This window comes from Nansenia antarctica (genome assembly GCF_963989245.1).
Source record: "Nansenia antarctica genome assembly, chromosome: 7".
NCBI classification, from domain to species: domain Eukaryota; kingdom Metazoa; phylum Chordata; class Actinopteri; order Argentiniformes; family Microstomatidae; genus Nansenia; species Nansenia antarctica.
Window position 1 is genome coordinate 4,041,918 of NC_137677.1, and position 25,571 is coordinate 4,067,488.

The 25,571-nt window shown below is 45.5% G+C and overlaps 1 protein-coding gene across 1 annotated transcript in view; it reads left to right on the plus strand.

The window, feature by feature from the left end:
* Positions 1–1,220: 1,220 nt before the first annotated feature.
* eps15l1a (epidermal growth factor receptor pathway substrate 15-like 1a) overlaps positions 1,221–25,571 on the plus strand; it is a gene marked incomplete at its 5' end in the record, with an annotated part of 36,573 nt that continues 12,222 nt past the window's right edge. Inside the window, 18 exons of the mRNA XM_080535541.1 lie at positions 1,221–1,247; positions 2,628–2,669; positions 2,860–2,949; positions 3,772–3,819; positions 4,227–4,322; positions 4,722–4,784; positions 5,254–5,379; positions 5,774–5,833; positions 6,374–6,616; positions 6,895–7,052; positions 7,931–8,087; positions 9,764–9,849; positions 11,257–11,329; positions 12,389–12,550; positions 16,123–16,320; positions 19,656–19,820; positions 22,049–22,154; positions 22,658–22,708. Of these exons, the coding sequence (XP_080391667.1) occupies positions 1,221–1,247; positions 2,628–2,669; positions 2,860–2,949; positions 3,772–3,819; positions 4,227–4,322; positions 4,722–4,784; positions 5,254–5,379; positions 5,774–5,833; positions 6,374–6,616; positions 6,895–7,052; positions 7,931–8,087; positions 9,764–9,849; positions 11,257–11,329; positions 12,389–12,550; positions 16,123–16,320; positions 19,656–19,820; positions 22,049–22,154; positions 22,658–22,708 (1,951 nt within the window). The remainder of the gene's footprint in view (positions 1,248–2,627; positions 2,670–2,859; positions 2,950–3,771; positions 3,820–4,226; positions 4,323–4,721; positions 4,785–5,253; positions 5,380–5,773; positions 5,834–6,373; positions 6,617–6,894; positions 7,053–7,930; positions 8,088–9,763; positions 9,850–11,256; positions 11,330–12,388; positions 12,551–16,122; positions 16,321–19,655; positions 19,821–22,048; positions 22,155–22,657; positions 22,709–25,571) is intronic.

Here is a 25,571-nt window from a genome sequence, read left to right on the forward strand (position 1 = left end):
AGTGGGAGGGTGAGTAAACACACACACACTCTCTCACACACACACATGCACGCACGTCGCACGCACACACACACATGCACGCACACACCCACACACACGCACACACACACACACACACACACACACACACACACACACACACACACACAAACACACACACACACACACACACACACACACACACACACACTCACACACACACACACACACACACACACACACACACGCACGCACACGCGCACACACACACACACACACACACACACACACACACACACACACACACACACACACACACACACTACATAGACAGCTTGTTTAAATTATCTTTTTTGTCTGAAGTCAGATTATTAGATGTAGTGTTGGGAGTCACAGTGCCCTCTGGGGAATGTGCAGACTCAGACGTTTGTTTCCTTTTGAAAGAAACGAGTCAGTTCTTCTCTGTTTTCAGAACAGGAAAGACACACATCTTCCCACACACACTTTAATTACTAGTTAATGACCTCCGGGCCCTAGTCATTGTTTCAGTTTTGCTTTGTTTGTTTTCTGTTTTTGCTGTCCGATCACTCCCCTCTAAAGCGTCCTTGGGCTTTTTGAAAGGCGCTATATAAAGTTATTATTATTATTATTATTATTATTATTATTATTATTAACTATCCAACATGAAAGGGTCATCATACATCTCGTGAGCTTAGAATGATAAGGTTCTATCTCCGTTTAGAATGATAAGGTTCTATCTCCGTTTAGAATGATAAGGTTCTATCTCCGTTTAGAATGATAAGGTTCTATCTCCGTTTAGAATGATAAGGTTCTATCTCCGTTTAGAATGATAAGGTTCTATCTCCGTTTAGAATGATAAGGTTCTATCTCCGTTTAGGGCAGTTCAGAGATATTGAGCGTCAACGTTTTGACATTCCATTATGTTTGGTGAGATGGAACCTTTGTATTTGATGAATTACTAACTAAAACATTTAAACATTTTAAAAATAACACCACACAGGCATTAATAAACACCTAATGGATCAGATTATGTAAAAAAAACTCAATTTTGCCCAAAAATGGAGATAGAACCTTATAATTCTAACGTCACGATACATCTGTGTGTCATGTTAGACATTGTCCACCAGGAGGTGGTGTGTTCGTCGTATTGAATCGCAGCGACAGCCACACACACAGACACAGAGGAGGGTGTGTGCGTTCCCGCAGCAACACAGGGGAAGATGGCAGCTCTCACATCTCTCACCCAGGTAAGAGCTAACTAACGGTTGCAAGCCGTTTATTTACCGTTTATTAACGGTTGCAGAAGGCGTTACATTTCAAATGAACATTCTAGAACGCAGCGCGATGTGTTTTAGAACGAGAGAACGAGACTGTTCAGCTCGCGAGGCCTTTATATCAGCTCTGTTACTCTGCAGTGAAGACCGTTAGTTAGAGGGGCTTAGCTAGCTTGGAGAGCTAGCTCCCGTTTGGCAGCTAAATATAACAGTCTCTGGTCTTATTTCGTGAATGTTATTGAATATGGAAAGCGCTGGGTATGTCAATTTAATAGAATTATGACATTAAAAGCTATTAATAACTGAGGTAGGGGGTGATGGGTGATAGCTAAGGCACCCAGGGAAGGAGGTGGGTGGTGATGCTTTACTGTCTGGGTGATGCTAACAGTGGCTAGCTTATAATGCTGCTATAACTAGTTTAGTTTCTAGCTTATAAATGGATCTCCAGACGTCATTTTTTGGGCATGGCAGTGTGTCAATGTCAGCATGGCAGGACTGTCATCTCTGTGTTGATAGAAACAGATTATTGATATATTGTATCTGTCTCTATCTGGCCCAGAGATAGCTGTCATGAGAACCCAGGCTAGCCTGCTCATAGCCGGGGGACAAGCTTGGTGGACTAACTGTTTAAGTTATAAATGAATACAATTATGCAGCTATAAGCTATATGACAAAATAGTTCCGCAACTGAACTTCAAACGGACTGTTGCCTAGTAACCTGAACACAAACATGTATTCTAATTTAACGGTCGTTTAGTAAGTAGAACATCTGTGAGGCGGAGTGATACATCTAGTTAAAAGTCCCAGTGCTGTTATACTGTATATCAGCACTCATGGAATGGAATGCCTCTTGTCCAATCAAATGACTTGGTCACTCATGGAATGCCTCTTGTCCAATCAAATGACTTGGTCGGAACTAACTGTTGTATAATGTCTCATAAGGTATAGTTATATACATTCAACGAAGCAGATATTCCATTCTCCGTGCATATATTAGCCTAATAATCAATGCTTCTAAGGAAGGGCTCATTAGGTTGTCAATATTTGATGACTTGGGACGGGAAGTCCCTCTCTGGGTTGTTGGTTGTTGAATGGATGAAAGAAAAGCCACACTAGTGACTCTTAGGGAGTGGTCCAGACTCACGAGGATGCTGTTAGCTATAGTTACATTGTTAAACGAAACTTCACTGACACTTAGTCACTTAGTAACAGTCACACATTCTGTCAGTTCGAAAAACAATGACAATAGATGTATTGTGCTTCGTCGATACTATAGAGGGTGTTTGACTGTCTTGTCTGTCAAATGTTATTACAAATGTTATGACTAAGTAATTCTAAACCTTTCACCCTCAGCTGTCAAGTGGGAACCCTATGTATGAGAACTTTTACAGACAGGTGAGAATCAGGCTAGATACCAGTACTGTATTATTAATAACATAATTACAATATGACATGTTATAGCTAATTCATTATTATTAAGTTAAATGATAGTTTTCAATATCCGAATCCTATGATGGCAATATGATGTCACTGTGGACATCCAGAATGTAACAACCGAGTGTTTTCTGTGCGTGCTGGTTACAAGGTGGACCCAGGGAACACTGGGAGAGTGGGGCCGACGGAAGCTGCTTTGTTCCTGAAGAAATCTGGCCTCCCTGACATCACCCTGGGAAAGGTGGGTCCTGTACGGTGCTGCTGGACACAGGGAGGGGACACCACTGGGCCTGTGCTGGGGAGGGGCTAGGGGAACACCTTAACTGCTCCTCCTGAGACATCCACTGCCCCCCAGCACTGCGTCTCCTGAGACACCCGCTTTCCCCTTTACTGTGTCCCTTATGACTTCTACTGCCCCCCTTGTACTGTCTCTCTGTTCTCCAATGTCTATATAAAAAAAAATCTTCTATCACTGAGACTGCCAATGGCTAGATTACTCTTCCTGATACGACTGGTGGATTGATGATTCACTTGCTTAGTCAAATGTTTTGATTGTAAGTCGCTTTGGAATAAGGCGTCTGCTGAATGCCAAAAATGTAAAAAAACAATCTCTGTGGACTGATCAACGGTCTGCAGAGCAACAACCAACAGACCAGCAGGAAATAATATTTTTGTTCCATTTGCGATGGATGGAGGAGAAACACGAGCATCACCACAGATGCTGTTAAATGTCCCTGTGGGGGAATAACCCTGTATTACGGGAAGAGAAAAAGATGACAACATATTATATCTCTGCCTGTCTATTATCAGTCTTCTTAGAAGAACAGTGTGCTTGTTTCATTGTATTTCTATCCCTAGTATGTTTACGTTACTAGTTAGTATCTTTGTGTCTTAACTGCTTTGAACCATGTCTAAATATGTGTTTATATGTTTGTATCTGACTGTGAGGGGGGTCTAATGCAGATAGCCTGTGTAGTATTTTTACAAGTCAGGCCCACCCATGTTGTTGCTGAGGTTTCATTCAGAGATTTCCCTTTTTAATCTCCTTGTTTGTGTTCGTCAGATCTGGGACCTGGCAGACCCAGATGGAAAAGGCTTCTTGGATAAACAGGTAGAATGAATGAAGCCCTTCTGGCGTGATACCTTGTGTGTGTATGTGTGTGTGTGTGTGTGTGTGTGTGTAACAGCAGGTGAGTGTGTGTGTGTGTGGGGGGGGGGTCTGTTACCTGTGTGTGTGTGTGTGTGTGTGTGTGTGTGTGTGTGTGTGTGTGTGTATGTGTATGTGTCTGTGTCTGTGTCTGTGTCTCTGTGTGTCTGTGTCTGTGTGTGTGTGTGTGTGTGTGTGTGTCTCAGTGTCAGTGTCAGTGTGTGTGTGTGTGTGTGTGTGTGTGTGTGTGTGTGTGTGTCTCTCAGTGTCAGTGTGTGTGTGTGTGTGTATATTAATGTGTGTGTGTGTGTGTGTGTGTATATTAATGTTATGTGTAAGTATTGACAGGTCTGCTGTCTTGTCTTCTATAGGGGTTCTATGTGGCTCTGAGGATGGTGGCCTGTGCACAGAGCGGTCAGGATGTCAGCCTAGGAAGTCTGAGCATCACTATTCCGCCCCCCAAGTTTGTGAGTACAGTCAAAACTCTCTCACTCTTTCAGATGTTCATGACAGTTCGTGACGTTAGAATTATAAGGTTCTATCTCCATTTTTGTCAAAATTGAGTTTTTCACATAATCTGATCCATTAGGTGTTTATTAATGCCTGTGTGGTGTTATTTTAAAAATGTTGACATTTTTTAGTTAGTAATTCATAAAATACAAAGGTTCCATCTCACAAAACTTAATGGAATGTAAAAACTTTGACGCTCAATATCTCTGAACTACCCTAAACGGAGATAGAACCTTATCATTCTAAGCTCACGAGTTGTTATTATGACTGTTATTATGACGTGTTGTACTCTGTATGCTTGTCGGGAAACGGTGGTGAAAGTTGAAGGTTGTGTTCCTTTTTGTTTTGTTTTGTAGAAGGACACCAGCAGTCCGTCTCTGAGCACATCATGTTCCAACGAGCCCCACTGGGCTGTCAGGGTGAGTCATGGAGATATGTGTGTCACATTCTAATGCTTTGATCCGCATACCGGAATCTGATATAATGGTCAGACTTTTCTTTCGAAAAATGTGATTTCGTTGTTGAAAATCAGTGACACATCACTAGTCAACTAACACAGCTTGTTTTGTGAGCCTGCTAACAATGTAAAGTAGTGTTATAGTTATCCAGGTAGCAGTGGGGATTACTCGCCGAATCCATTGCGTTGTTGCAGTATTTTGGCTCGACTAGCGAGTGTGTGTTGTGATTCTCAACAACGTTGAAACGTAGTTCCGTGTTTCAAAAGAAAAGTCAGAACATTTTGATTGGTTGCTGATAGGCGGACCAAAAGACTAGAACGTGTCACATACAGAGTCAGTGGAGAAATCAACTATCACCAAGAGTGAGTGTCTTCTGATATCTACAAATTGTTGTTCACTCATTGTTGTTTTTGTTTATTGTTCTGTCTAGCCTGAAGAAAAGGGTAAATTTGATGGCATATTTGAAAGTCTTGCCCCAGTGAATGGACTCCTCTCTGGGGACAAAGTCAAACCGGTACTAATAAACTCGAAACTACCTCTGGACGTGTTGGGCAAGGTGAGACATAGACACTCTAGATATCCAGACCCTCAGAGGTTCATTCTGTCCTCATGAGTGTGATCACTACTCTTCTATTGCCTTGTCGAGTCCTATGTTTATTAAGTATTAGTATTAAGTATATAATAGTATTATATATATATATATGTTACGGTACATGTGGGAATACGGTACATGTGGGAAAACTAGGGTTAGGGTTAGGTGCTAGGGGGCTACGGTTAGGGTTAGGGTTAGGGGTAGGGTTAGGGTTAAGGTTAGGGTTAGGGTTAGACATGCCAGCATGTACCAAGTCGACGTAGCACCTAACCCTAACCCTAGTTTTCCCACATGTACCGTAACATATATATATCAAATAGTAAAGTGCTGTAATCTATTCTATTGTATTCTCCATCAGGTCTGGGATCTCAGTGACATAGACAAAGACGGACATCTGGACAGAGATGAGTTTGCAGTGGTGAGCTTTTACATTTACATTTACATTTTTGGCATTTTTGGCATTTAGCAGACGCCTTATTCCAAAGCGACTTACACTCGATACATTTGACTAAGCAAGTGATTCATCAATCCACCAGTCGTAGCAGGAAGAGTAATCCAGCTCAGGCCCGGGGCCATTGGCAGGAAAAATCTACTTCTATCACCATCTTCTTTTTTTAAATATTGTTTGTTATTATATAGACACTGGAGAAACAGAGAAACAGTACAAGGGGGGCAATAGAAGTTTTTTAGGGGTCACAGTAGAGGGGAAAAGCGGGTGTCTTCAGGAGACGCAGTGCTGGGGGGCAGTAGATGTCTCAGGAGGAGCAGTTAAGGTGTAACCTGAAGAGATGGGTCTTGAGTCTCTGAAGGAAGATGGGTAGTGACTCTGCAGTTCTGACAAGCTGTTCTTCATTTGAGTAAAGACAGCTCATCTCTGCCTAACGACTGCGTACATCATTGTAATGACACAGTAACTACTTGTAGTAGATGAGAGAGTAACAGCAGTGTTCTTCCCCAGGCTATGCACCTGGTCTATCGGGCCCTGGAGAAGGAGCCTGTCCCCTCGGTCCTCCCCTCCTCCCTCATCCCTCTATCCAAGAGGAAGAAGTCTCTGGGCTCCCTCCCTGGCACCGTGCCCGTCCTGCCTGCCAGCCCCCCACCCCCCAAAGACAGCCTCCGCTCCACCCCTTCCCACGGCAGCATGAACTCTCTGAACAGCGCTGGCAGCCTCTCCCCCAAACACACACTAAAATCTGGACAGGTAAGATATATGCACAGGTGCACACGCACACACACACACTCGCGCGCACACACACACACACACACACACGCACACACACGCACACACACATATACACACACACTCGCACACGCACACACACACACGCACACGCACACATGCACACGCACACACACACACACACACACACTGAACAAACCTTATAAAATGTAAGACATGTAAATAACATGTGCTCTCTCTCTCTCTCTCTCTCTCTCTCTCTCTTTCTCTCTCTCTCCCCCTATCCCTGTGCATGTCAGCACTCAATGAACTGGGTGGTCCCAGTGACAGACAGGGGGCGCTTTGACGACATCTTCCTGAAGACGGACTTGGACCTGGACGGCTTTGTGAGCGGACAGGAAGTGAAGGACATCTTCATGCACTCAGGACTGCCGCAGAACCTGCTGGCACACATATGGTGAGAGAGGGATGAGGAGACAGGAAGCTACAGTCATGAGCAGGATCCCTTCATGCTCATTACTGACTGTAGCTTTCTGTGTTATTGTGTGTTACTGTCATATACTGTGTGTGTTGTACTGTGTGTTACACGGTGGGACGTGGAGAGGAAAGGGGTCCTGCTCTATGCTGTATACTTTACTTTACTTTTACTTTTATTTATTTGTATAGCACTTATTAAGACAGCAGTCACACAGTACATTTGGTAGAGTATTGCATAACACAGCAAATAAACAGCCAACGTAATTCATAAAAATGTAAACAAGCACTTCACACAAGCAATAAAACAAATGATAAAAGAAAACAAATTATACACACTGTAGCTTGTTTGTTTTCTTGCTTTGAGAACGAAAAAGCTACAGCATCACTTTCAGTGGTCATCCTCAGTACTCACAGTAGCTTCATGTAGCTTCATGTAAGCTTAGTGTAGCTTATTGTTGTGAGAGTTGCTATGTTGCTTGCTATCGAATCAGTTTCAGTGGGCTCAGTGTTTCTCAGAGGTTTCCATGCCAGGGACCGTCCTTGTCACTCACAGCTGACAGAACTGATACTGAACTGACAGTTGAGGAGAGAGTGAGAAGGTGATCCTCTGCCACTAACAAGACTGGCTGACAGGTTGCTGCCTACTTAGCTGACTGATTGACTGACTGACTGACTGACAGACTGACAGGTTGCCTGCCTACTTAGCTGACTGACTGACTGACAGACTGACAGACTGACTGACTGACTGACTGACAGACTGACTGACAGATTGACTGACTGACTGACTGACTGACTGACAGACTGACAGACTGACTGACAGCATGTAACCGTATCTGTGTGTGTGTCTCTTTGTTCCAGGGCGCTGGCAGACACCAGACAGATGGGGAAGTTGACGCGAGAGCAGTTCGGCCTCGCCATGCATTTCATCCAGCAGAAAGTCAGCAAAGGCATCGACCCCCCCCAGACCTTGACCCCCGACATGATCCCCCCGTCGGAGAGGATCACCCCCGTGCCCGTGGGTGTACCTCCCTCACCCACACACACACACACACCCCCACTTATATAGATTAGCACATTGCCCATGCTGGAAATGCATCCTGTGTGCATTTATAGTTTGAGACACAAAGACACTTTAAATTCATTGGAGAAATAATGATTCCTCTTTTTCAGCGTTGTAGTAATATCAAATTCAAGGGGTCAAATTCATAGTGTTACTTTGATATAAAGCGTTGTTGTTGTTGTGGTCAGTGTTAACCCACTCTCCCTCGCCTCTATCCACAGAGTCTGTCAGGGTACATGACTCCAGTGGGCTCAGAGATGGCCGCTCTGTCTGAGATGAGGCGGGTGAGTTATCATGTCCTCTCCTCCAATCATCCCTTTCTCTGCCTGACAACCACCAATCACATGCTGCCATCGCCAGGGCCCTCCTCTCAGTTGGTTGGTTGTTTCACAGTGATAACCCCTGTCTGTTTGGTACACTCTGATAACAATGACAGTTGGTTGTTTCACAGTGATAACCCTGTCTGTTTGGTACACTCTGATGACAATGACAGTTGGTTGTTTCAAACAGTGATAACCCTGTCTGTCTGGTACACTCTGATAACAATGACAGTTGGTTGGTTCACAGTGATAACCCTGTCTGTTTGGTACACTCTGATGACAGTTGGGGCGAGGGGAATACTTATTTCTGCTTCAGCGTGGCAGCTCCCACCCTCTGGAACTCCCTCCCCATAGCGATCCGCAACGCCCCCACCCTGGACTCCTTCAAACTAGCCCTCAAAACACATCTGTTCTCCAAGGCCTTTGGCCCCTAGTCATTGTTTCAGTTTTGTTTTGTTTGTTTTCTGTTTTGTCTGTCCGTTTCATTCCCTTGTAAAGCGTCCTTGGGTTTTTGAAAGGCGCTATATAAATTAACGCTATTATTATTATTATTATTATTATTATTATTATTATTATTATTATTATTATTATTATTATTATTTTCGCCCTTGTATCTACTGAATGTCTGGGGGGGAGATATATGTTTCTGGCTGCATATGTACTGTTGCGATACAACTGTTGTGATCTTATTTGATTTGAGAGGATGTGAGATGTCGAATTTGAACCTGTGAATGAATGGCATAGACATAGTGCCCTCTGAGGCTCCTAGACGTGCCGCTTGTGTTTCCTGCTGCTGGCCTAACCCTCTCTAGTGACGGGTCCCTACCAGGAGCTTACCCCACACTCTTCTTCTTCTTCTTCTTCTTCTTTACCCTAACCTTGTCGCTGCTGATGTGTCTGCCTTATATCACTCTATCAGGCTATAATGTTCAAGTTATGGGTAGGTAAAAACTAACAACCGACAAATGCTTTCGGTGGCTCGTCCAGACAGTAAGTTACCCAGAGGTGAAAAGCATTTGTGTGAGACTCACTCCAACAGTCCAGTGCGGTGACCGGTGGTGTGACCTTTTGACCTCTGATCTCCTCAGTTGACCTGATGATGGCGGTGATTGATCCCCCCAGACCCCGATCCTCCCCTCTAACCCATCCCTCTGTGGTGATGCCTCCCCTGTGTCCCCTCTTGTTCTTCTGTTCCTCTCTTCCTCTTTCTCTCTCTCTTTCCTTGGTTTGGTGTGGCACGCTCGATCACCTCCTTGGCTGAGTGGGACTCATTCTGTTTACCCCCCCCCGTTTCCGTCTCCCCGTCTATAGGACAGCTCCAGTTCAGTGGGGTCAGGAGAGTTCACCGGGATCAAAGAACTGGATGACATCAGCCAGGAGATCGCTCAGCTGCAGAGGTAATTCCCAAGTCCCATATTATAATATCAAACAGGTCACCCCCAGTTGCTCCGCTGTGCAAATCAAACACACTTTGTGAGCTCAGAATTCTAAGGTTCTATCTCCGTTTAGGGTCGTTCAGAGATATTGAGTGTCAAAGTTTTTACATTCCATTATGTTCGGTGAGATGGAACCTTTGTATTTTATGAATTACTAACTCAAAAATGTCAACATTTAAAAAAAATAACACCACACAGGCATTAATAAACACCTAATGGATCAGATTATGTAAAAAACTCAATTTTGACAAAAATGGAGATAGAACCTTATACGGTAATTCTGACGTCACGACTTATTAAACGGCTGGGTAGAAATCTGCATCAGGAAACTGCACATGCTATACCGTATGTCTTTTGAGGATTTAGTTTGTCATACGTTTTGTTAATCCATGCTCTGTTGTTTTACCACTCATCTCCTTCATCTCCTCTTCAAATATAGATATTTACACTCTATTTACTATGCTGCTCAGTGCTCATAAGTCCCCAAACAAAGCAACCTGTCAGTGTACAGTACAGTACTATTTACTCAAAAGAGTCAATATGACCAACAGGTCTTGAAGGGAGTTCATTTGACCTTTTTCCCCCAAAGTGAGTGTTCCTAAACTGACAAACTTCGACGTGAGGAACTATGCTAAAGCACTATTGATAAAAATGCAGCACACTTCCAAGGACTGGAAAGGTAACAGCTTGTGGGGATCAACTGGGTTCCTAGCCAGGTCTCCTAGCACACCACAAGGCTGTGTGTGTTAGCCCACTGAGCTAAAGCCTGGGGCGGCTGTGTCTCAGGAGGCAGAGCCGCCGTCTAATGATCGCAAGGTTGGCAGATCGGCGGTTCGAGCCCCGGCTGGCCACATGTCGAAGTGTCCTTGGGCAAGACACTGAACCCCAAATTGCTCCCAGTGAGCGGGCCGGCCGGCGCCTTGCATGGCAGCTTGCCGCCATTGGTGTGTGAATGTGTGTGAATGGGTGAATGAGAGGCCGTTGTAAAGCGCTTTGGATAAAGGCATAGCTATATAAGTCAGTCCATTTACCATTTAAAGCCTGGGGTGGTTGAGTCCCCCCCCCCTTTCATCCCACCTCATCCCCCCATCTCCAGCCTTCCTTTACTGTGTGTATTTTATCAATCTTTTGTTTTCACCACTTTACTCTTCATGCTGCGTCAGCACTCTTGCTTTCACACACTGGAGTGCCCTCAGGTAACGCTCCGCCAGATGTCCCAGTCTGTCTGTTTCTCTTCTTGTTGTGTGTGAAGGAGGAGGAGGAGGAGGAGGTGGCAAGATGGGTCTGTCTGTGTCCTGTGACTGGCCATGTTGATGGATGTGTGTGTGTGTGTGTGTGTGTGTGTGTGTGTCTCCCTCCCACCCCCAGGGAGAAGTTTACCCTGGAGCAGGACATCAGAGAGACAGAGGAGGCCATCAGACACAAGTCCTCTGAGGTGCAGGTGAGTGAAGACAGCCGCACGGCCATGAGGTTAATTACACAATCCCAATACCCACCTTGCCCCGACAATTTAGCCCTACCCCTTAATTTTGCTCCTCGTGATGGGCAACAAGACCATAAGGTTTCAAAGGTTGTGTGTTTGTCATGAAGTGCCATTGTTGTGTAGTGTGTTTGTCATGAACTAGTGCTATTGTGCTATTGTTGTGTATATTGTTGTGCTATTGTTGTGTAGTGTGTTAATCATGAACTAGTGTTATTGTTGTGTAGTGTGTTTCTGTCATAACGTAGTGACATGGTTGTGTGTGTGTAGTGACATGGTTGTGTAGTGTGTAGTGACATGGTTGTGTGTGTGTAGTGACATGGTTGTGTGTAGTGTGTAGTGACATGGTTGTGTGTGTGTGTTTCTGTCATAATTACTCATAAAGCAGTGACATGGTTGTGTGTTATTGTTGTGTGTGTGTAGTGACATGGTTGTGTGTTATTGTTGTGTGTGTGTAGTGACATGGTTGTGTGTGTGTGTGTTTCTGTCATAGTGACATGGTTGTGAATGAATGGTCTTTATTGTCATTGATATAGTACAGGTACCAAACAACGAAATTTGGGAGGGGGGGCTCCCCTGGTGCTAGGAAAGAAATACTAAAAACAAGAAGGGAAAAGAGCTGGTTGTGTGTGTGTGTGTGTGTGTGTGTGTGTGTGTGTGTGTGTGTGTGTGTGTGTGTGTGTGTGTTTCTGTCATAAAGCAGTGACATGGTTGTGTGTGTGTAGTGACATGGTTGTGTGTGTGTAGTGACATGGTTGTGTGTGTGTGGTGACATGGTTGTGTGTGTGTGTTTCAGTCATAGTGACATGGTTGTGTGTGTGTAGTGACATGGCTGTGTGTGTGTAGTGACATGGCTGTGTGTGTGTGTAGTGACATGGCTGTGTGTGTGTGTTTCTGTGGTAGTGACATGGTTGTGTGTGTGTGTTTCTGTAGTAGTGACATGGTTGTGTGTGTGTGTTTCTGTAGTAGTGACATGGTTGTGTGTGTGTGTAGTGACATGGCTGTGTGTGTGTGTTCCAGGAGATGCAGAAGGACCTGGACAGGGAGACGTGCAGCCTGCAGGAGCTGGAGGCCCAGAGGCAGGACGCCCAGGAGCGTCTGGAGGAGACGGACCAGCAGAAGGCCAAGCTGGAGGACATGTTAGAGGACGTCAGGGTCAAGTGCCAAGAAGAGTCACACATGGTGAGAGAGAGAGAGAGAGAGAGAGAGAGAGAGAGAGAGAGAGAGAGAGGGGGAGGAAGAGTCACACATGGTGAGAGAGAGAGAGAGAGGGGGAGGAAGAGTCTCACATGGTGAGAGAGAGAGAGAGAGAGAGAGAGAGAGAGAGAGAGGAAGAGTCCCACATGGTGAGAGAGAGAGAGAGAGAGAGAGAGAGAGGGGGGGAGGAAGAGTCTCACATGGTGAGAGAGAGAGAGAGAGAGAGAGAGAGAGAGGGGGAGGAAGAGTCTCACATGGTGAGAGAGAGAGAGAGAGAGAGAGAGAGAGAGAGAGAGAGAGAGAGGGGGGGAGGAAGAGTCTCACATGGTGAGAGAGAGAGAGAGAGAGAGAGAGAGGGGGGGAGGAAGAGTCTCACATGGTGAGAGAGAGAGAGAGAGAGAGAGAGAGGGGGAGGAAGGGTCTCACATGGTGAGAGAGAGAGAGAGAGAGAGAGAGAGAGAGAGGGGGGGAGGAAGAGTCTCACATGGTGAGAGAGAGAGAGAGAGAGAGAGAGAGAGAGAGAGGGGGAGGAAGTGTCTCACATGGTGAGAGAGAGAGAGAGAGGAAGAGTCTCACATGGTGAGGGGGGGGAGGAAGAGTCTCACATGGTGAGAGAGAGAGAGAGAGAGAGAGAGAGAGAGAGGAAGAGTCTCACATGGTGAGGGGGGGGAGGAAGAGTCTCACATGGTGAGAGAGAGAGAGAGAGAGAGAGAGAGAGAGAGGGGGAGGAAGAGTCTCACATGGTGAGAGAGAGAGAGAGAGAGAGGAAGAGTCTCACATGGTGAGAGAGAGAGAGAGAGAGGAAGAGTCTCACATGGTGAGGGGGGGGGAGGAAGAGTCTCACATGGTGAGAGAGAGAGAGAGAGAGAGGGGAGGAAGAGTCTCACATGGTGAGAGAGAGAGAGAGAGAGAGAGAGAGGGGGGGAGGAAGAGTCTCACATGGTGAGAGAGAGAGAGAGAGAGAGAGAGAGAGGAAGAGTCTCACATGGTGAGAGAGAGAGAGAGAGAGAGAGAGAGAGAGAGAGAGAGGGGGAGGAAGAGTCTCACATGGTGAGAGAGAGAGAGGGGGAGGAAGAGTCCCACATGGTGAGAGAGAGAGAGAGAGAGAGAGAGGGGGAGGAAGAGTCTCACATGGTGAGAGAGAGAGAGAGAGAGAGAGAGAGAGAGGGAGAGAGGGGGAGGAAGAGTCTCACATGGTGAGAGAGAGAGAGAGAGAGAGAGAGAGAGGAAGAGTCCCACATGGTGAGAGAGAGAGAGAGAGGAAGGGTCTCACATGGTGAGAGAGAGAGAGAGAGAGGAAGAGTCTCACATGGTGAGAGAGAGAGAGAGAGGAAGAGTCTCACATGGTGAGAGAGAGAGAGAGAGAGAGAGAGAGGAAGAGTCTCACATGGTGAGAGAGAGAGAGAGAGAGAGAGAGGAAGAGTCTCACATGGTGAGAGAGAGAGAGAGAGAGGAAGAGTCTCACATGGTGAGAGAGAGAGAGAGAGGAAGAGTCTCACATGGTGAGAGAGAGAGAGAGAGAGAGAGAGAGAGAGGAAGAGTCTCACATGGTGAGAGAGAGAGAGAGGAAGAGTCCCACATGGTGAGAGAGAGAGAGAGAGGGGGGGAGGAAGAGTCCCACATGGTGAGAGAGAGAGAGAGAGGGGGAAGGAAGAGTCCCACATGGTGACAGAGAGAGAGAGAGAGAGAGAGAGGAAGAGTCCCACATGGTGAGACAGAGAGAGAGAGAGAGAGAGAGAGAGAGGAAGAGTCTCACATGGTGAGAGAGAGAGAGAGAGAGAGGAAGAGTCTCACATGGTGAGAGAGAGAGAGAGAGAGGAAGAGTCTCACATGGTGAGAGAGAGAGAGAGAGAGAGAGAGGAAGAGTCTCACATGGTGAGAGAGAGAGAGAGAGAGAGAGAGAGAGAGAGAGAGAGGGGGAGGAAGAGTCTCACATGGTGAGAGAGAGTGAGAGAGAGAGAGAGGAAGAGTCTCACATGGTGAGAGAGAGAGAGAGGGGGAGGAAGAGTCTCACATGGTGAGAGAGAGAGAGAGAGAGAGAGAGGAAGAGTCTCACATGGTGAGAGAGAGAGAGAGAGAGAGAGAGAGAGAGAGAGAGAGGGGGAGGAAGAGTCTCACATGGTGAGAGAGAGTGAGAGAGAGAGAGAGGAAGAGTCTCACATGGTGAGAGAGAGAGAGGGGGGGAGGAAGAGTCTCACATGGTGAGAGAGAGAGAGAGAGAGGAAGAGTCTCACATGGTGAGAGAGAGAGAGAGAGAGAGAGGAAGAGTCCCACATGGTGAGAGAGAGAGAGAGAGAGGAAGAGTCCCACATGGTGAGAGAGAGAGAGAGAGGGAGGAAGAGTCCCACATGGTGAGAGAGAGAGAGAGAGAGAGAGAGAGAGAGGGGGGAAGAGTCCCACATGGTGAGAGAGAGAGAGAGAGAGGAAGAGTCTCACATGGTGAGAGAGAGAGAGAGAGAGAGAGAGGAAGAGTCTCACATGGTGAGAAAGAGAGAGAGAGGAAGAGTCTCACATGGTGAGAGAGAGAGAGAGAGAGGAAGAGTCCCACATGGTGAGAGAGAGAGAGAGAGGGGGAGGAAGTGTCACATGGTGAGAGAGAGAGAGAGAGAGAGAGAGAGAGAGAGAGAGAGAGGAAGAGTCCCACATGGTGAGAGAGAGAGAGAGAGAGAGAGAGGAAGAGTCCCACATGGTGAGAGAGAGAGAGAGAGAGAGAGAGGGAGGAAGAGTCCCACATGGTGAGAGAGAGAGAGAGGAAGAGTCCCACATGGTGAGAGAGAGAGAGAGAGAGGGAGGAAGAGTCCCACATGGTGAGAGAGAGAGAGAGAGGAAGAGTCTCACATGGTGAGAGAGAGAGAGAGAGGAAGAGTCCCACATGGTGAGAGAGAGAGAGAGAGGAAGAGTCCCACATGGTGAGAGAGAGAGAGGAAGAGTCCCACATGGTGAGAGAGAGAGAGGAAGAGTCCCACACGGTGAGAGAGAGAGAGAGAGAGAGAGGAAGAGTCCCACATGGTGAGAGAGAGAGAGAGAGGAAGAGTCTCACATGGTGAGAGAGAGAGAGAGAGAGAGAGAGAGAGGAAGAGTCCCACATGGTGAGAGAGAGAGAGAGAGAGGAAGAGTCCCACATGGTGAGAGAGAGAGAGAGGAAGAGTCCCACATGGTGAGAGAGAGAGAGAGAGGAAGAGTCCCACATGGTGAGAGAGAGAGAGAGAGAGAGAGAGAGAGGAAGAGTCCCACATGGTGAGAGAGAGAGAGAGAGAGAGAGAGAGAGGAAGTGTCCCACATGGTGAGAGAGAGGGGGAGGGGGCACTTGACAAGGAACGACTTGAGGAGAGGGAGATATAGGGATGGCAGGAAAGCAGGCTAAATAAATCTGTGAGAAGCTCATCAGTGGTAAACAGTTTTATATAGACACTGGAGAACAGAGAGACAGTACACGGGGGGCAGTAGAAGTCATAGGGGACACAGTACAGGGGAAAGCGGGTGTCTCAGGAGAAGTTAAGGTGTTAAGACCAGTACTGATCTGGCGGATCTTGGCCTCTCTCCTTTTCTCTCCTCAGATCTCGTCCCTGCAGAGCCAGATCCACTCCCAGGAGTCGGACCTGCAGAGCCAGGAGGAGGAGCTGATCCGGGCCAAGGCCGACCTGAACCACCTGCAGCAGGAGGAGATCCAGCTGGAACAGAGTCTCACGGCGGGCAAGATCCAACTGGAGACCATCATCAAGTCCCTCAAAGCCACGCAGGACGAGATCAACCAGGTGAGGGAGGGAGAGACGGACCTGGGGAGAGAGCTACTGGGAGACCTGCGTGGCTGGAGTGTGAGAGAACCGTCCAGTTTGACTTGTTTGGGAAAGTCACAGATTTCACTTTACACAGGGTTCCCGCTTTGGTCTTAAAAAGCCTTAAAGTCTAAAATCCAGCATTCCAATTTATAATAAGGCCTAAAAAGGTCTCCAATTGCAGTTATTCGGTCTAAAAATTAGGTGCTAGGTCTTAAAAATGAGATCCTGCAAGGAAATTAGTCCGACCACATCTGTTTACGCGGAAATGAATCAAGCTGGAACCAAATAAATGCCAATTCGCTTCCTTTTTTGTCTGTATGGCAGTGAAATCCCTAATTTCATCACCTCGAGGATGACAAAAAGCTGTGATATGGTGTCACGAATAGGTCTAAAATTCAATCCAAAGAGGTCTAAAAAAGGTCTAAAAAGGTCTTAAATTTGACTTGTTGAAACTTGTAGGAACCCTGGTTATACTGTCACCACCAGGGGGAGACATTGTGTCACAAATGACATAACCACCAGGCTTATGTTTTGTTTTAGACTCCTATTAATAATTTTCCCTTGAATTCTTGAAGTTCTCTTGAGAAGGTGTGTTCATATATTGGAAATAGAGATACTGAACTTTCGATGAAAGCCACAACAATATTTGTGTATAACTGTTATAGTCAAACTCTAACTGTCTTGAATTCATCTGGAAATATCAGTTAGTTAACGCCTAGTCAGTCCTATGTTCACTGGCTGTTTTGGGTGTGCTAGTTTCAGTTAGCATCAATTAACTGTTCTGTCTCTACCAGTTGAATCATTTCAGACTTGTGTACGCGTGCCATAGCCCACGCCCTAGACACACTCTTACACACAACACCAAACTGAGAAAACTTGCTGAGCCAAAGTTGGCGTTTTTTTTCTCTTTTAAGTAGGGAAAAACCAGTGTATGAATGCTCATGTTGAAACAGCCGTCTCTCCGTAACTGTTATGGTGAGATTAGATCAGTTGTGTCATGCTTTCATACGACCCAGTCTTTGATCCTAATTAACAACCGTACAACCGACTCAAATTTGAATTCTCAAATTAGAATCTCAAACTATTTGGGCCATGTTTGGATGGTTGTGTATGAACAAAAAGGCAGTGCATATGCAAGTGCCCCCATATTCCTCAGGACCCATTTTAAGCCTACATTTGATATCATCATAACCACTATGATCTCAATAATCTCTATTGTGTTTTTGGACTGGAATTGTAATCCCGCCATCTGTAAGTACTGTACTGTGATCTGACCTAGCTCAGGGTTCCCGCGCTGGTCTTAAAAAACCTTAAAGTCTAAAATCCAGCATTCCAATCTATACCACAGGGCCGTCCAGGCCCTGAACACAGCAAAGACCTAAGTTCTGGGCCCTGGACAGTCTGGACGGATTGTATGGCAGCTGCTGGACTGAAAAAATCAGGTGTAGTGCTGAGGCACAAACATGTAAATTTCAAGCCTGCAAACTGTGACACTTTAAATAACGTGAAACAATACTATTGTGCAATATGACAACCCTAGTCGTCTATCTGTACAGTATAGTACAGTGGATTGTGTGACACTTTAAATAACGTGAAACAATACTATTGTGCAATATGACAACCCTAGTCGTCTATCTGTACAGTATAGTACAGTGGATAGTGTACATAGCCTTTATTTATGTAAACCAGCTCCTTCCCTTCTTGTGATTTTTTTAAAAGTTTTTTTTTTTTTCTTTCCTAACACCAGGGGAGCCACCCCTCCTAAATGTCGTTGTTTGGTACCTGTACTGTAGCAATGACAATAAAGTCCATTCATTCATTCATTCCATTCATTCATATAAGGCCTAAAAGGTCTCAAATTCCAGTTATTCTGTCTAAAAAGTAGGTGCTAGGTCTTAAAAATGAGACCCTGCAAGGGAATCTAATCTACCACATCTATAACACAGAAATTAATCAAGCTGGAACCCCAAAAAAGCCAATTCGCTTCCTTTTTTGTCTGTATGGCAGTGAAATCCCTAATTTCATCACCTCGAGGATGACAAAAAGCTATCATATGTTGTTGTGAATAGGTCTAAAATGATACGCAAAGAAGTCTAAAAAGGTCTAAAATTTGACTTGTTGAAACTTGTAGGAACCCTGCTAGCTGCGTGACGTCTGCACTCAGACTCATTGTGACTGTGTGTCTGTGTGAGACAAGAGAGAGAGAGAGAGAGAGAGAGAGAGAGAGAGAGAGAGAGAGAGAGAGAGAGAGAGAGAGAGAGAGGAGAGAGAGAGAGACAGAGAGAGAGAGAGAGAGAAAGAGAGAGGGAGAGAGAGAGAGAGAGAGAGAGAGAGAGAGAGAGAGAGAAAGAGACAGAGACAGAGAGAGAGAGAGAGACAGAGAGAGAGAGAGGGAGAGAGAGAGAGAGAGAGAGTCTCTTCACAGATGACTGGTCACATCCAGCGCCTGTCTGTTAAACAGTGTGTTTATGTCATACTATGTTAGACCACATAACTGTGGTGAACAGATCAATGCCGCTGATGGATAGCAGATCAGCGGTTCGAGCCCCAGCTGGCCACATGTCGAAGTGTCCTTGGGCAAGACACTGAACCCCAAAATTGCTCCCAGTGAGCGGGCCGGCCGGCGCCTTGCATGGCAGCTTGCCGCCATTGGTGTGTGAATGTGTGTGTGAATGGGTGAATGAGAGGCCGTTGTAAAGCGCTTTGGAGCAGCTTTGGAGCAGCAAAAAAGGCGCTATATAAGTGCAGTCCATTTACCATTTATCGTCAAATCAGAGAATCAGAATAGCTTTTATTACATCCCAATGTATAAGTACACAAGAGTACAATTCTTTGGCTTTGGTTCCTCAACATTGGCATTGCAGCATCTAGATACAAAATCACGATAATAAAGGAAAATATGACAAGTAATAATAAAGTCATAAAGCCCTCGTAATATAGCACTCTATGTCTCTTGGAAAGGCTGCTGTGTCGAAATGGCCGTGATTACTGGTTTTCACTTATCCTATGCAGAATTTTGCTTCTCAAGGACACATTGAAATAACATGAGCTTTCTCACCATATTGCTTGGCTGGTTCCGAAGGTATGCTAATGGTGTGGCGATCGGTTTGGAAAATCCAGTCAGAATGTTGTTATCCTAACCCTAACATTCTATAATATGTCTCATCCTGTGTTTACCAAGTGGGTGTTGTGGTACTACCCTGTATTTACGAACTGGGGTTATGTGTTGTCATCCTGTGTTAACATACTGGGTGTGTTGTGTTTTTTCTTTGTGTGTGTGTGTGTGTGTGTGTATTGTCTTGTCCTCGCAGGCTCGTAGTAAGCTGTCCCAGATCCAGGACAGTCAGCAGGAGATGACCAAGAGCATCGAGCATTACAACAGCACCCTGAACGGCACCCACGGGGGCAGCATGACCAACCTGGCCGACATGAGCGAAGGCTTCTCCGACCGGGAGAACGGAGGCTTCGCCGTCATGGTGGGGACCGGAGACACTGGTTTGGGGAGGGGGGCAGACTAAGGGCTAGGGTTAAGGTCAGGCCTAGGGCTAGGGTTAGGGTAAGGCAGTACAGTGTATGCCATTTAGCAGACTAAGGGCTAGGGTTAAGGTCAGGCCTAGGGCTAGGGTTAGGGTAAGGCAGTACAGTGTATGCCATTTAGCAGACTAAGGGCTAGGGTTAAGGTCAGGCCTAGGGCTAGGGTTAGGGTAAGGCAGTACAGTGTATGCCATTTAGCAGACTAAGGGCTAGGGTTAAGGTCAGGCCTAGGGCTAGGGTTAGGGTAAGGCACTACAGTGTATGCCATTTAGTTTTTTAGACACTTAATTTACAGTACAGTGAGTGGGAGTGCATACATGTTATACAATCAAACCCTCCAATCAAAGTATTACTAACACCAATGCTCTACCAATTGATCCACACAGGACCATAGACCGTCGTAGTTAAGCAATATCACACGAGAGGGAGTGTGTTATACTGAATATCAGCACGGCTGTGATTCGGTCGTAGGTACGAGGCCGTGCTGATAGTCAGTATAACAGCACTACCTCGAGTGTGATATTGCTTTTATACAACAGTTCTACAGCGCAGTTTATTAGTTAACAGTAATAAGTGACAACAGATTATGATTCGTTTGTTTATTTAATCATTTATTTCGGCTCCGTCAACAAAAAAATGTTCCGCAACTGGACTGTTGCCTAGTAACCAGAACACAAACATCTGCAGGCTAGCTACTTTGTATTAACGGTCATTCCGGAGTGATACATATAGTTAAAAAGTCCCAGTGCTGTTATACTGTATATCAGCACTCACGGAATGCCTCTTGTCCAATCAAACGACTTGGTCGGAACCAACTGTTGTATAATATAGGCTATAGGGGGTTTCCCACTGTCAATGCTCTGTCAATGAGTGGCTGTGGGTGTGAGAGATTCACCTGCGTGTTAAAACCTCTCACAGCTGTGGCAGCGCCTCGCGAGTCAAGGCTTCGCCGCCTTCACTGTGGCTTAACAGATAAAGAGAGGAGATTAAGGGCAGTTATGCGAAATGTCGCCTGCAAAAAAAAAAAAAAAAGAAGCTATCACCTCCCTCGTTTAACGGAAAATAAAGTGTTTTTTCCACTCAAACAAGCGACTCCAGGGCATGCAAGATTCGAAGTGGTTTAGATTAATCCTTTAGTTTGGGTATATATCTTATTGACTTTTCCAGAATAATATAATTATCTTGGCTTAAATACTCCTCGAACGCTGTTATTTTACCTGGCAGGCCTTTGTTATTCCACCTTAAGCCTTTATTACCTGTGCGTTTTTGAAAAGGCTCGAACACTTAGCGCTTATTCTTGGCCCTAATTCCCTCCCAGCGTTGTGTGTCATGGCAGAGTGAATACAGGGGATCACGTTAGTGAGCCTCTCGTTGAAACGTGGAGAAGCCTGTTAATGAAACATAACAAGTAAGCGTTTTCATAGCCAGGGCTTGGCCTGGCACGTGAAGACAGGCTTTACTGGAAACCCGACAACTCTGAAGAATGTGGGACCTGCAGACGGCGTTTCCTATCAATGTGTGTGTGTGTGTGTGTGTGTGTGTGTGTGGAGGGGGCAGGGCGGGGGGGGGGGGACACTTTCATTCGGACCAGCTGAGTGCAGCGAGGCACACAGTGCAGAGACATAGCAGACCCAGAATGGCGCAAATTGCAGGGGGACGAAAATTGCCGTGTGTGTTATTAAATTGAAACTCAAGCTCAGTGGGTGGGTGGGTTGGTGGGGGGGAAGGGGGGGGGGGGTGTAGGGATGTTCTGCTCAGGTCCCGTCTGGCGGGACCCATAGTGGGTCTTTTCTTCAGTCAGGGTCGACATTCCTCCGTCTCACAGGTTCTCTGTTAGTGTTCCTGAACCCACATTCCTCCACTCCTCCACTCGAGCCCAGAGTGGACGCTTATTGCAGTGTAGTAAAGTATGTGATTTGACGGTCGTCGTTGTTTGGCAGGTCCTGTGGATTTATCGGCAGGTTGGATAAACAGGGAGTCTGCCGGTGTGCCGTGTGGTTTCTCCCAGTGCCTGTCTGAGAGGCATATGGTGGTGGGCTGACTGGCCCGTGTTTAAGTCTAAATAAACCCAGGTTCCTGGTCATTCCACAGTCAGACATTACAGAGCCCTTGTTCTGTCCCTCCAGGAAAACCCTTTAATGTCGTAAAGCCCCTGTTTCTCTCCCTCTAGGAGGACCCCTTTAAGGTGAAGACATCTGTGTTCAATAGCACCCCTCAGGAGCTGCACGCAGACCCCTTCCACTCCGAAGACCCCTTCAAAACAGACCCCTTCAAAGGTGCTCGTTCTCTTTCGTTTTTTGACTCTTCTCTATCTCTATCTCTCAGTGTGTATCTCTTCCCTCCCCCCCTCTCCCTCTTTCTCTTCTCTCTCTCCCTTGTGGATGTTGTTCTTCCTCCCAACCTCTGTCATCACTCCCCTCTACTCCCTCTCTTCTCTCTTCTCTCCCCTCATCCCTCCTCTCCTCCTCCCTCCCTTCCTCTTCACTCATCTCTCCTCGCTTCGCCTCGCCTTGTCTCTCTCTCTTATGTTATTAGTAGTTCCACCAGAAGCAATGTAGACTGTACTGCAGCTTGGCTTAAACTGTGTTTTTGTAGTACTGTCTTGTGTTTGTCTTTTGTGTGCTCTATAATTTGTTTTCAATCTCTCTGGGTTTAGAGTCGTCCCCCCCTCCCCCACCCCCTTCTAACATTTATCTTTTGTCCTCCTATGGCGTAGCCTCTGACAGTCTTCTCTCCCTCCCCCACTCCTCTCTACCCCCCTGCTTGACTCCTCCTGTAGGTGATCCTTTCCAAAACGATCCTTTTGCAAAGCAGCCACCAGCCCCCACAGGTATGAACCCACTGCAAGAGAAAGACATACATACGGAGCCCCCCTGGGGTCACATGGTAGATTTTTTTGGGGGGATGTGTGAATCCGTTCCCTCGATTTAGTAAATCCGTTCCCTCGGTTTAGTAATTCGTTCCCTCGGTTTAGTAATTTGTTAGGGTTAGGGTTAGGCCCTACGAGCCAGAACGATCGCAAGGATTCTAACCCTAACCTTAACCCTAACCCTAACGGATTACTAAACCGAGGGAACGAATTACTAAACCGAGGGAACGGATTCACACATCAAATAATTGTTTTCTACCATGTGACCCCAGGGGGGCTCCGTACATACACATTACCATTTGTGTTGTTATTATGCAAGGTTTTTTACTAACGATGGGTGTCACTTATTTTAGACAAATGTACTTATTGTAAGTCGCTTTGGATAAAAGCGTCTGTTATTTTTCTTTTTAAAAAGTATGTTATAAATAGTTTTTTTCTGACCAAGATTTTTCTGTCTAAAATGAAACCTTAAACCTAGTCTCTCTGGGTCGGAGAAACCGCTCTATTCGGTTGTTAAGTCGTGACGTGTTTCCGGGTCCAACGTTGGCTGAGGCGCTCTCTTCGAAATGCCTCAGTAATAATAATAATTCATTATATTTGTATAGCGCTTTTCCGAGGCTCAAAGACGCTGACAAATATGGGAAAATGGGAAAGTGCTGTGTCCCTTGTTGTATGAATAGATCTGAGTCTAAAAAACGATTGAACTGTCATTCTACCGCTGTAGTACACTGGTACTCTGGTGCGGGGAATTTCTGGTTTGGACCCGGAAATTCCTAAACGTCACGTTTGACGTCAGACTTAACAACCGAATTGATCTCTAAAAATTAGTTACAGTGGGGGAAATAAATGTTCAACACACAGATTTTTTTAATTCACCATATTTCCATTGCAGCTATTCACATGACATTTAGACCAGACATTGGTATTAAATCAATAAAACTACACAGCTAAAGAGATTATAACATTCCAATCCATAAAAAAGCTATGTGCAATAAAGTAAACAGGAAAAAAGTATTGAACACAATGAGATCAAGATCAAGATTCACCTGCGGGCCGCCCTGAATCTTTAAGATTTAAAGACGGTCTGTCTGTGTTGAAGAACGGGCCAGAATCCCACCCAATGTGAGAGATGAGTTTTCCTCCTACAGGAAGTGTCTCAAAGCTGTGACTGGAAACAAAAGCTTCTCCACCAAGTGTGAAATAAATGTCAGTTGTTCAATACTTCCTTTCCTGTATCATTCCCCTTTATTGTACATACATAATGGATTGGAGTGTTACAATCTCTTTAGCTGTGTACGTTTTATTGAGTTAATACCAATGTCTGGTGTAAATTTCATGTGAATAGCTGCAATGGAAATATGTTTTTTGTGATCAATTTTTTATTTTGATTTTATCTACAAACACACAAAGGACAATGACAAAACAATTACCAAAATACACATCATTTCATACCTGCATACATTCCCCCTACCCACCCTCCCACACCAAGGTCTTACTCCGCCCAAAAACCCTCAAGAAAGATTTAAACCAGCTCAACATAAATGCCACCAAATAAAATAAATAAACTTAATAGGATAAACATAAAACATTAAATACTGTAATATTCAAATATCAATACCCACCCCATTACAAACCATAAGTTATGCATATCACCTCTGCATACATTCTATAAAGGAAGTCTATAAACTAATATTCTTTGCTTGAGCGCCATGCATGCTGGCCACGGACCTTTCTAGTTTGGCTAGATCTAACACAGTGTTTAACCAATGCTGATAGGACAAGTCATGGGGGTCTTTCCACCTCTGAGCTACCAGTTTTTTGGCGGCTGTGAGGCCTACCAGAAGCCAGCGTTGGTGCATCATTGATAAATTTAAACTGGTAAAATCATTCAGTAGTAGAATTATTGGGGAGCAGGGGATAGAGGACCCAAGAAACTCAGACATCTTATTGATGACCATACCCCAATGGAAATATGTTGAATCAATTATTTTTGCGGCTGTGTCTCAGGAGGTAGAGTCGCCGTCTAATGATCACAATGTTGGCAGATCGGTGGTTCGAGCCCCGGCTGGCCACATGTCGAAGTGTCCTTGGGCAAAACACTGAACCCCAAAATTGCTCCCAATGAGCGGGCCGGCGCCTTGCATGGCAGCTTGCCGCCATTGGTGTGTGAATGTGTGTGTGAATGGGTGAATGAGAAGCCGTTGTAAAGCGCTTTGGAGCAGCAAAAAGGCGCTATATAAGTGCAGTCCATTTATCATTTTACCATTTTATTTGACACTATGAAACCCAGTTAGTAACTGTTATAGTGGTGACTCTCAGCCAGGCTAGAGAAGGATGAGTGTTGATGGTAAAACACTGATGTTTTCGTTGTAGCACCTTACCTAGTGCTGAGGTCACATGCCTAAGCTGCCTCTGCCTGTAATTATAATAAGATACCCTTCCATAGAAAACACTCGCAGAATGTTTAATGTTATCGTTATGACGACTGCCAAATGTCGGCCTGTTGACACTTTCTGTGTTAGTTTTGCGTAATTGAGAATGCCTAAGTTCTGAATGTTAAGCATAGCAGAGTCCGTTTAACAGCTGAATTAGTGAAACATTTTTTAAATAAATCATTACACACATATTTCAACTGATTAAAACCAGCATGCATAATAGCTGAATCGTTCAAAAACAATATATTAGATTGTCATAAAGGAGGGGGAAGAATAATCGAGGCCTGAACTGGACCACATGAATCTTACTGACAAGGGGTGAGTTTCACAAAAGCTTTATAACTGTAAGATCATCTTATTGCCTTAGGAATCCTTTGCGCAACTCACCC